Raw genomic sequence first — 10,761 nt, forward strand, 5'->3', positions numbered from 1 at the left:
TTCTTTCTTTCTTTTTTTGAAAAAAGGGCCCGTGTACTGTTTACAACGAAAATTGCACGTAAAAGGCCCAAATCCCAGAAAAAGTAAAAAAGGGAAGTAGCCCACCATGAAAGCAAAGGGGCCAGGCTAGGAAGCAGTACGCACGTATTTGCAGTTTAGATCTCCCCTTTAATCACTTCGTTTCCAACCCGCTCCTGCGATCGAGCCTGCCGCCGTCCGCCCGCTAGATCGTATGTCAGCCGCCTGCTTCAAGAAAGGAAGGGGATATGCAAGCGCGCCGTGTGATCCGCCGCGCGTTCTGTCCGGCCGGCCGCACGGATGAGCGATCAAACGATGAAAAGGTTAGTTTATATTTAGCATTGGATTGGATTAGTTTGTGCATTGTAAACAGTATAAGTATAATTGTATAACAACAGACATCAACAACTAGCAGTTAGAAATTATCGATCTTTGATATGTAAAGCAACAGACATCAAGAACTAGCAGTTAGAAAGACCTTTTGTTCTTATTGGAAAACAACGGAGACATATATAGACTATCTTAGGGGCCTCTTTGGATCAGAGCCCCAAAGAACCCGACCAAATATTTGACGTTGATGAGATTGAAGGCTTCTGTTTGGTTGAGATTAAATTATTTGGCCCGCCCGAACCCCATCATCTCTTCCCTTTTATTGCGGAGACAGAAGTTTTACGAAACATTGGCAGCCATTTCCTCCACCAAAATTTCAGCGTGCGGTTGGTTGACAGGGTGACTACAGAAAAAAAAACGGATCCAACATCTTCCAATATTTACTATGTTATGTGACTATATATCCTATGATTTGATGCTTCCAGTTCTTGCCCCCTCCTATCTTGATTTTCTGGCTCCGTCCCTGTTTAGAAGTTCTTTCACTGAAAATAAGAATTATTTCTTTCAGATCTATATATTTGTAAAAGTTACTATCAATATATTGAAAAAATAGATGAACGTAACAACGTGCGCTAATCATGATCTAGTTGGCTTATATAGCTCAGCACACAGGAGCACAGCCCACACGCCGCATGCATCTAACCACGGACGCGCACACTAACTAATCGACCTGGCATGCACTAACCACTAGCCATATGCACGCAACGCCGTGCCTCCACTCTCGCTAGCCCACCCGACAAGCACGCCCTGGCCGACTCGCATGACGCGCTCATACGTGTCTGCTGCGTCTGGACTCCCAACACATCGTCAACGGCTGCAACCCTACACGGTGGACTCAGGGTGCACACACACCATCGCGGCACACACACACACTGCACCCGCCCTGGACTCGATCTGGGCGCGCTCACGCCGGTCGTCACCACCACGGGCCAACACTCACCCCTCTAAGCCATGACATCGCCGCCCATCCTGACGTACAAGACGCCGGCTTGTCGTTGACTATTGTAGGGAATGCTCCTTCCTCGTCTTTGGTGCGCTTCATGCTCACCGTCGCCGGGTTTGACGCTGCTGCTCCCATCGTCGTCATTGCCACGAATGCGGACTCGACTTGGTGCGTGGACACCGGTCGCCGTGATTGCTTCTTCCTCTCCAGCGACATACGTCGAGCTCCTTCTCCGCCGGCGACACATGTCTGGTGTCCCTCGGCGACAAACGCCGCGCTCTTTTTCCACCAGCGACACACGCCTGGCGTTTGGCGATATACGCCGTCGATGCCGTCACGCTCATACATGAGCCTTTTCGGACGCCGCTTCATGGCATCGCACCTCGCCGCTGTGGTCTCCGCCGCCGCGCAGCACTTCCATGCCGCCACGCCATGCCGCACATCCGTCGCCGCGGGTGTTTGTTGCCCGGCAAAATTTGTCTTCTTGTGTTCTTGCGATTTGTTCATCGATCCTTGGTTGCAACAACAGAAAAGTGTGCCTGCGCATCTACACAAATCGATCATCTAATCAAAGAGGAATCATCGTCCTCGGTGGCCATACGCACCTCGTTGTCTGGACGGGCACGGGGCTTGAAGGCCGGGGAAGTAGCGGAGGACGAAGCCGAGGCTGCTCAAACCTAAAACTACTACCAGATTCAAAAAAAATTAAAGTGCACATGATTTAAAATATACATGTATTCATAAACAACAAGCTTCCCTCAATTTTTTTATACAAAGGGGTTAAAATTGCCGCAGTCGCTATCGCCATTGCATTATCTAGTGATGCTCAAAGCTACGCGAGACCTCTTTTTTCATCTTTTCGCCTAATCAGTGTTATTCGTCCTTATTGCTACCACAACAACTGGGGTAAAAGACACAAACGATGTGCACACATCTAACATTACAAATTAGTGATAGATTAGAATTGAAATGATAAAATATCTACTTGGTACTCCAAATCTACATGCTACTTGTCCTTGAAATTTATACCACTACATGTACTCGTCCACAAGGCTTGGTAATATAATCCAACAAATTTCACTGTATTCATCTCATTATCAAACAGATGGGAGTGCCAAAAATACGCGTGGTGCTCACACCCTGGCACTCGTTCACCCCACATATGTGCGCCCGGCGCTGCTCCCTCCTATGTCTGGTGAACTCGACGAAAGATAGAGCAGTTGGTCTCCAGCAAACAATGCATGTATTCTAGTAGGTCTGTTTGAAATACAGTTGCCTTAAAAGGGAAATTTTCCAAACGCATTTGTTTGCTGAACTTAATTAACATGCACAAGGGGTAAAGGATAAAAGAGATAAGTGAAGATGTGTGACAAAGGTGAGGAGGCACCAGGCAGTTTACTTATAACAATGAAAAGGAGGAACTTTTTCTTGCATCTTTGTTTAGACAAATGGTGAAACTTAAAAACAAAATCCTATCTTTCTAATACAGTGACATAGAGACCTAAAACAGTCTGCTTGATCGTTACCGATCTTATGCGTGTCATAGCACATTCCTAGTAGCTAAAACACACCCATATACCTATGTGTTGTGTTGCAGTACTCCTACAATGTTGCATTCTTTTTCAGAGAATATTGCACTCAAGAGAAGGTTTCTTGATCTTATCTTTCAAATGGATTATATACCACGAAACTTGAAAGCATCGATGACATGGTGAACTCGAGACAGATACAATCACTGTGCAACAAATGTCCCGACATAGCCCACACCGACGATGAAGAATGCAATGGATTGCATAAAGAGAAAGATGAAGTAACGATTGTTCCCAAATGATATGTCGTAGCACCCGCAAAGGAAGAGGTAGGCTGCAACACCAAGCTCCCAAAGATGCAACCTGATTACGTATTATAGTTTAGATAGTAGAATCAAGAAATGCACATGAATTAAGGAAATTATCATTGTGTACCTTTCTCCTATCCTCATCCTCAGTTTTTTCAAAGCTTTACTTGGCATTTTAGCCTTCAGAGTGTCACCAAGCTTTTCCGTTACCACCCATTCATTCACCGTCCCTGCTTCCAATAGACCGATGAAGGTGGCCTTTGCTCTATGTAATGACATGACATTCTCAAATAGTACCCAAAAGACAACTAAGTGAACAGACCTGCACCATTTGTTCATGATTTCTCATGTTAATATGCATGTCTCTCTATCCCGGAAGTGAGCAAGTGTATGTTCATCAACTTTTAAACAAATTGCATAGATGTTTAGATGATTGGCACCTTGGAGTCCCAACAGCATTGAGAAGGGTGATAATAGTTGGAATATATACGCAACCCCACTTTGGTACCTCAACCTCGGGAACTAAGACCGTGGCCGGGATAACAAGGCAGTAGAACACGAAGGTCACAATGTGCGCAACAACCTTGCGCACCAAGAAGAAACTGTAGACGACATGGATTTTCTTCCAAAGAGTCACTTTCTGCATCAAGATCAATATATAGCTGGTTAGTAAGTAGATTCTACATGTACTATTTTTTTTCTTCCAAAATATAGCTTGGCGCAAGTGACCTTATTTCTGATGATCTCCATCACCATTTTCCTGAACAGATTTGCTGGCCCGCACGACCATCTATGTTGCTGGTACCGAAATGCTTTGAACGTACTTGGGAGCTCATTTTTTACCTGGAAACCACGATTATAAGTTCAGCACATGGTTCCTTCTACATTTATTTGGACCTTCATAGCAATTCACATATACATTAAGCAGTCGAGTGATGCTCTAATGTTTTGCATAAACTTGTAGGTTAATGGTGCATATTTACCTTGAGATCACCAAGATACACAAACTTCCATCCCTTGAGACTGGCTCGGACTGCCAGGTCCATGTCTTCAACTGTGGTTCGGTCCTTCCAACCACCTGCCTCGTTCAGAGCAGATATGCGCCACACACCAGCAGTTCCTGTTCAATTATTTTCCTGATCATAACTCAAGCAAAATATTTCTAGTGGTAACTCTGATCTGGTTGCAATTTTGTTATCCTAATCGACCTTCTGGCTTTTTCCCCATCTTTTTCCGATTTAGAACTGCTCAACATCAAAGTCGTTTGTGCAACTGTAACTCTGATGGGTTCTGACTGTGCGTGTACTAGTGCACTATCCTTGTGCCCCTTGTTTCACAGTATGATTTTTCTGAAAGAGCTATCCGTTCTACATTGGACATAGAAAGCAAAAGGTAAGAATGATAAAAATTCCTATAATTTTGTGACAATGTGATTTGGTGCCATGCTATTTGTTTCTGCAAAGTCTAGGAAGCAGATTGACCTACTATTAACTGGAAACAGGGGAAGGAAGGAACATAGAGATACTTCTATAGAAGAAAAGGAGACGGAATAAGGGAAATGATAAAACGAAACACTCTATTCAAAAAATTCATATATATTAAAAAAATAGAAACACAAAGAATACCCCACAAGAGAAAAAAGTGGAGATCAGGTTTACCATTGAATCCAAAGAAGGCATAAGTCGAGGAGCCCACTTCTTGCTCCACCCTAAAGTGATAGTCCAAGGACATCTCCTGCATCCTTGTCATCAAGCATTCATCTGCATTCACTGTTCCCACAGAAGCAGCGGCAACAACAAGAGAAATGTATTGGAATGCAGAAGAGTTTTGATACCTCCTTCTCAAATTAGGTGTCTTATATCAGTTTTGCTAAAGCACATCTAGATGTGCCATAAGTATTGCACATCTAAGTCATATGTCATTGATCTTACATTGAGATTCGTGTGAATATTTTTTTCTCTTTTTTTTTTCTCTTTATGCTTGATTCACTCACTTAGATGTGCAATAACTAAAGCACATCTAGATGTGCCCTAGACACACCCGTCTTATATTTGTCTAGGACGTGGATTTTCAGAACATCTGCACCCGGGCCCTGCTATCCTAGCTGTCAAATATTGCTTTAAGATCTGTGCAACACAACTAACTTTCTATCTGAAATTTTCTCTTTTTTGTTTCTCTCGCATAAAACATGTTTTGAAGTTCAAACCTTTGCAGCGTGGCAAAGCTTTCTATCTAGAATCTAGGATAAATCTTTCAGATTTTTTGGTCAAACAAACATTTTTTGTATATTTATGTTTGACCAAAAAATCTGAAAGATTTATCCTAGATTCTAGATAGAAAGCTTTGCCACGCTGCAAAGGTTTGAACTTCAAAACATGTTTTATGCGAGAGAAACAAAAAAGAGAAATGTGTTTGCACGAATCGCGAAGCGCAGAATGGATGGCTAGATAGTGAGGGCCTGGGTGCAGGTGTTCTATTATATATTTTCGTATTTGTCTAGATACCGGATGTATCATGTATTTAACACATTTTGATTTTTGAGACTAAGGATATATATAACAAAGACAAGTAATTGAGGGAGTACTATCTAGCAAAAGCATCATATCATCAATATGTCATTGCTAAAGCACACTGTCCAGTAGCCCAGCCAACGATACTGACATATGTTTCCTTTTAAAGGAAGTGGCACTTATGCGTAAGCAATTCAGAAATCTATAGTTAAAATAAAAAGCAGTGCAAATAATTGCTGATTGTGCAAATAAGTGTACGTACCGAATTTCCAGCGAGCCTGGACGAGGGCGATGTCGGGGTTGTGGACAAGGAAGGGGACGGCGCGCCACAGGAAGTCGGGCTCCGGCTGGAAGTCGGCGTCGAAGATGGCCACCAAGTCACAGTCCTTGACGTAGCCATGCTTCATGCCTTCCTTGAGCGCGCCGGCCTTGTACCCGCGCCTGTTGTCCCGGATCTCGTACTTGATGTTCACGCCCTTCCTCGCCCAGCGCCGGCACTCCACCTGCACCAGCTCCTGCACACTCACATGAATAAATCAGAGTTCCATCGCGCACATAGAGTGTAATTGTGCCACGCCACTGCCCGAGGACATGCAAGCAAAGATGCCAACCAAGTTCAAAGCTCCAAGGCGCCCCTCTCTAATAATATGCCAAACCCTGCCATGGTAATACTCTAATGACACGCTCACCGGGTTGGAAGCAAGCAGCTTAGTAGAAGTATTATTAAATCCCAAATGATATATTTCCTAAAAAAAATGCGGGGGATATTTCCTCAAGTAGATTGCTTGTCTACGGCAAAATAGGCAGGAAAACTGTTCGCGACTTTGCATACGACGTGATCGTGTTCGTGCCCCCTATTCCCCGTGAATAAGCTTTGCATTATCTATCTATATGCTCAGCCTCAGTGATTTTACCTTGATGACGGGATCTGTGGAGTCGTCGAGCACCTGGACGACGATCCGATCGGACGGCCAGGAGAGCCCGCACGCGGCACCGATCGACAACTGGTACACCTGCAAGTTCAGTTTTTATTACAGAGAACACCATAGCAGACGAGGCTGGCAAGGGTGAGCCGTCTACGCAATGCACCGCCGTGCGGGTGGACAGTGCTCACCTCGCGCTCGTTGTACATGGGGATCTGGACGAGGACCATGGGGTAGGCGGCGCTGCCGAGCTCGGGGTCGTCTTCGCCCACGGGCTCCCACTTCCACTGCCGCTCGGGGCGGCGGCCGAGCAGCCGCACCGCGAGCACGACCACGGCCATGTACACCTTCTCCGCGAACAGCATCGCGGACATGGCGAGGCAGAGCAGCACGGACGCGCGCAGCAGCGGCACGATCACCGGGCCGCGGACCTGCTCCCACGCCGCCGCGATCTGCCACACCCCTGGTAGCGTACTCATCTCGGCACCGGGCAGCAGCGCCCGGCCAGAGTTAGTTAGACTTGGCACACTCGCGCGCGTCGCTTTGCTGCGTACGCTAGCTCTGCCTCGATCTTACATAGAGATTACAGAGCGAAGTGAAGCTTGCATAGTTAATGGCGGGCGCTCGTTCGTGGAGCTCGAGCAATGCGGGTGCCGGTGTACGGTGGTGGGAGGTTGGCGGGGGCGTACAAGGAGGGAGGGAGGGAGAGGAGCGCGAGGGAGGACGCGGCGGCCGCGGGGACGGGGACGGTGCTCTGCTGTAACTGCGCTAGAGGCGGATTTTAACGGCGGGACAACGGATCCGTCATTGGAGATTTGGAGGGAGGCAGCGGGCCCAGCGAAGGTGCAGGGGGCCGCAGGTCAGCGTTAGTGCTGTAACCAATTTTTTAGGGTTCCCTCAACAAAAAAAATTAGGGTTGCTGCTGTGAAGCATATCGTTTTTGTTTCGGTGGGATATTTTAAAGAAAAGGATCACCAGTTTGAACAGAAAAACAAATTCGTACGAGTTTCTTTTCTTTATGGCAATGAACCCTAGCTTATATTTTTTAAAATACTTTATCAAAAACGCTCAGCCTCATTCGGCTGAAGGGACGCGCGTGTCGGCCGACCCCACAACCATTCGATCAGTCTTTAATCATGCAGCACGGAGCACCCTCCTGACTACGGACATATACTTTTGCAGCATGGATTATATCACAAACAGTCAAGTAGTATAATGTAACACGGGGTATATCGCAAATCCATCAAATGTTTTTTTAGCATAACCATGTGTTGGGCGGGTCTATGAACTCTCACCTTATCCTTTTCATTCCATCACAAGCCACTTCCCTCTTCCTCTCATTTCTTTCTCTGGTCCCTTTCCTTCTCTCTCTCTCTCTCTCCCTCTCTCTCTCTCTCTCTCTCTCTCTCTCGATCTCGACCGGCCGCTACCGCGCCGGCTGGCTAGATCTAGCTGGTGCCTGTCGTGTTCCTATAGCGAAGCACCGGCTGGTGCAGAGCACGACACCACTTCCGCTCCCTGCTGTAGGGGAGCATATCGTCACACTGTTGCAGGCAAAGCAGCGACTGCTCGCAACTCGAGTGATGTTCTGTGTGGCGACTACAACGACGACGACTATCATGTCTCGTGCATTGTAGAGGACGTCATGTTTCTGAAACATATAGGATGTCGCGGAGGACTTCATCTAATGACTACTGTTGCAGAAGGGGTTGTGTTGTGATGAGGTTTGCAACATGGGTCATATTGCAATGAAGGTTGGACACAGAAGAGGAGTGATTGCACGGTCGACATCACACACATCAGATGGCTCGCAACCCAGCCAATTCCAGCCGACGTGTACTTTATATGTGAGACTTTTTGGTCACATTTGGGTTTAATATGTGCAAGCAACATTTGAACAAACATAAAAGAATATATCCTCTTCTCTCACAACAGTGAATCTTTGTCAAATAAACCCTCTATCCAACACTATTCAAAAAACTTCCAACCACGTCCTCCTACCTCGCCCATTTGCGAAGATCATCTACATTTTGCTCCGTGTCGAGCTCCAGTCGGCCCAAACGTGTTCCTTCACGAGGGCATAAAATCGATTTCTTTCTGTAGGGAGGATGGATGATGCAGGTAAGGGCTGAGAGCCTACATATCACTAAGATGGGTCATTGGGCCATGAAGGAGGAGCTTGGTACACTTTAGAAGAAAAAGATGTGGGATCTTCTTCCACTCTCAGCAGGAAAAAGAGCAGTTGGATGCAAATGTGTGTTCACTGTAAAACAGACTACATGGGCGTAAGGTGGATAGAAGAAGGCAATGCTAATTGAAAAAAGGTTATAGAAAGACGGGAGATAGACTATAGTGAGACAAAAGCACCAGTGGTGAAGATGGACACGGTAAGAATCTTAATCTCATGTGCATGAATGGTCTGCCCAAATTCGGTCCCTGTTCTTGCAGGGGTGCGATCTCCTTTTGCCATTTAAACTTTCTATGCCTTGGTAGACAAGTTTATTATTTATTGTTCGGTAAGTATACGACTTAAAAATCAAGTCGGTTAGAGATCGTGATCATGAGACGATACCGCCTCTGGTCCTATTATATATACTAGCTAAATACTTGTGCGGTGCTACGGGAGCCAATATGTCACAACCAAGATTATAATGAAAAAATATGATGCGCTGAGATCACCAAAACATCTACTCGATCTTAATTACAAACATTATATTTTGAGCAACATTAAGATAAATAAGCATCAATTTTTTATATCAGTGTCAAAGCAAGCATGAATCAAGGATAGTAAACACAAAGTTCAAACTAAAGGAAGCAAGTTCACATCATGATAGCCAAGTTTACCACAACTCTCTATTTCAAATTATTTCCCTATGATGTGGCTACAATACCCCCATATACTTGCAGGAATCATAAATCATAGGGGATTCCCGTCGCCGTACATCATTGATTCCCGTCATACATCATATAGGGGATTCCTCCATAATGTGCGTTCATTCCATGCATGAGTCAAATATATATACTCCCTCCGTCCCACAATATAAGACGTTTTTGCAAGCTATTTTAGCTTGTAAAAATGTCTTATATTATGGGACGGAGGGAGTAAATCTCTAAGTTCTGTATTAAAATATTTTCTCACAACGACAAACAGATTGTAGCAGTTCAAATTAAAATGGCAACTTTTTGTCCTCTTTAACCAATCCATTCTCCTATATAAACATGAAGGAAGTAATAATGCATTATGATCACACTGCTTCTTGTCCATTTAGAAAGATAGTCAATACTTCCTCCACAAGAAACTCAAGATAGTAGGATGAAGAAAACAATACTGGATTCCTAAACTAGTGTGTCAAATTCTCATACAAATTACTTGGCATTTAGATGTTTATTTTCTCAATCCATACTTCAAACCTTACATATGCTAGCAACCAAGATTTCTTAAAATTAGAACCTTCCCATGGTCCGGCTCCTGCAGAGTACCGGCTCACCTCGTCGTTCTCGTGTTCTTTGTCTGCTGAGGTGGCATCAGCTCTACGATGCCATTCTCCAAGCTCCCTTTCTCATCACAGTCAGCCTAAGAATTTTTTTGAAAAGAATCTTGTTGTTTATAGATGACAACAACGGCAACAATATTTAGACACACATGACCAACACTGAAGAACTTCGTAAGAGCTACTTGTTTTATGTGTGTATATAAGCTCCCACATTTTGCTACAAGTTAGAAAAAAAAATACTCCGTCCGATTCATAATAATTGACGTTACTTTAGTACAAAGTTGTACTAAAGCAGTGTCAATTATTATGGACCGGAGGGAGTAGTTAGTTTCTTTTTTCAGTTCGCAAGACATAAGATTATATAAAACCCGTTATCATCGCTACTTTGTTTTTCTCTTTGAGCAAGAATACATAGATGGGAGAAAATATATCTGCGTATTATAATTGAATTTATTTTCTGTCCCAAAAAGAATATGCATAAATGTGAAAAGAATATAGCTTACAGTAATATGTGTGATCCTTGTTCCATCTACATAGTTAAGAGGAGAAACAATGAATACACCTATAAATTTGATCGCATAATAATTCTGCAGTGCAAGATAATCAAAGAGGATAATACACAGTGAGACTGACAATCATAGTATTG

At 44.4% G+C, this 10,761-nt stretch overlaps 1 protein-coding gene across 1 annotated transcript; it reads right to left on the reverse strand.

Annotated features, from left to right (window-relative positions):
• Nucleotides 1–2,973: 2,973 nt before the first annotated feature.
• LOC119333654 (probable glucomannan 4-beta-mannosyltransferase 9) lies at nt 2,974–7,100 on the reverse strand. Its single transcript, XM_037606484.1, has 9 exons — nt 6,813–7,100; nt 6,613–6,711; nt 5,961–6,213; nt 4,847–4,957; nt 4,172–4,308; nt 3,918–4,031; nt 3,629–3,828; nt 3,316–3,510; nt 2,974–3,243 (listed from the first exon to the last, which is right to left on the reverse strand). Exons 1-9 carry the CDS (start codon nt 7,098–7,100, stop codon nt 3,084–3,086), a joined length of 1,557 nt encoding a protein of 518 aa, XP_037462381.1. The 3' UTR covers nt 2,974–3,083.
• Nucleotides 7,101–10,761: the final 3,661 nt, after the last annotated feature.

Source organism: Triticum dicoccoides, chromosome 7A (assembly GCF_002162155.2).
Source record: "Triticum dicoccoides isolate Atlit2015 ecotype Zavitan chromosome 7A, WEW_v2.0, whole genome shotgun sequence".
In the NCBI taxonomy this organism is placed as follows: Eukaryota; Viridiplantae; Streptophyta; class Magnoliopsida; order Poales; family Poaceae; genus Triticum; species Triticum dicoccoides.

Bases quoted from the DNA above. Each gene is read 5' to 3' on its own strand.
- LOC119333654 (XM_037606484.1), bottom strand. From the start codon at position 7,100: ATGAGTACGCTACCAGGGGTGTGGCAGATCGCGGCGGCGTGGGAGCAG. The intron at 6,712-6,812 runs GTGAGCACTGTC...CTGAACTTGCAG, and splicing joins CCATGTACAACGAGCGCGAG to GTGTACCAGTTGTCGATCGG. The intron at 4,032-4,171 runs GTAAATATGCAC...CGTGGTTTCCAG, and splicing joins TGTATCTTGGTGATCTCAAG to GTAAAAAATGAGCTCCCAAG.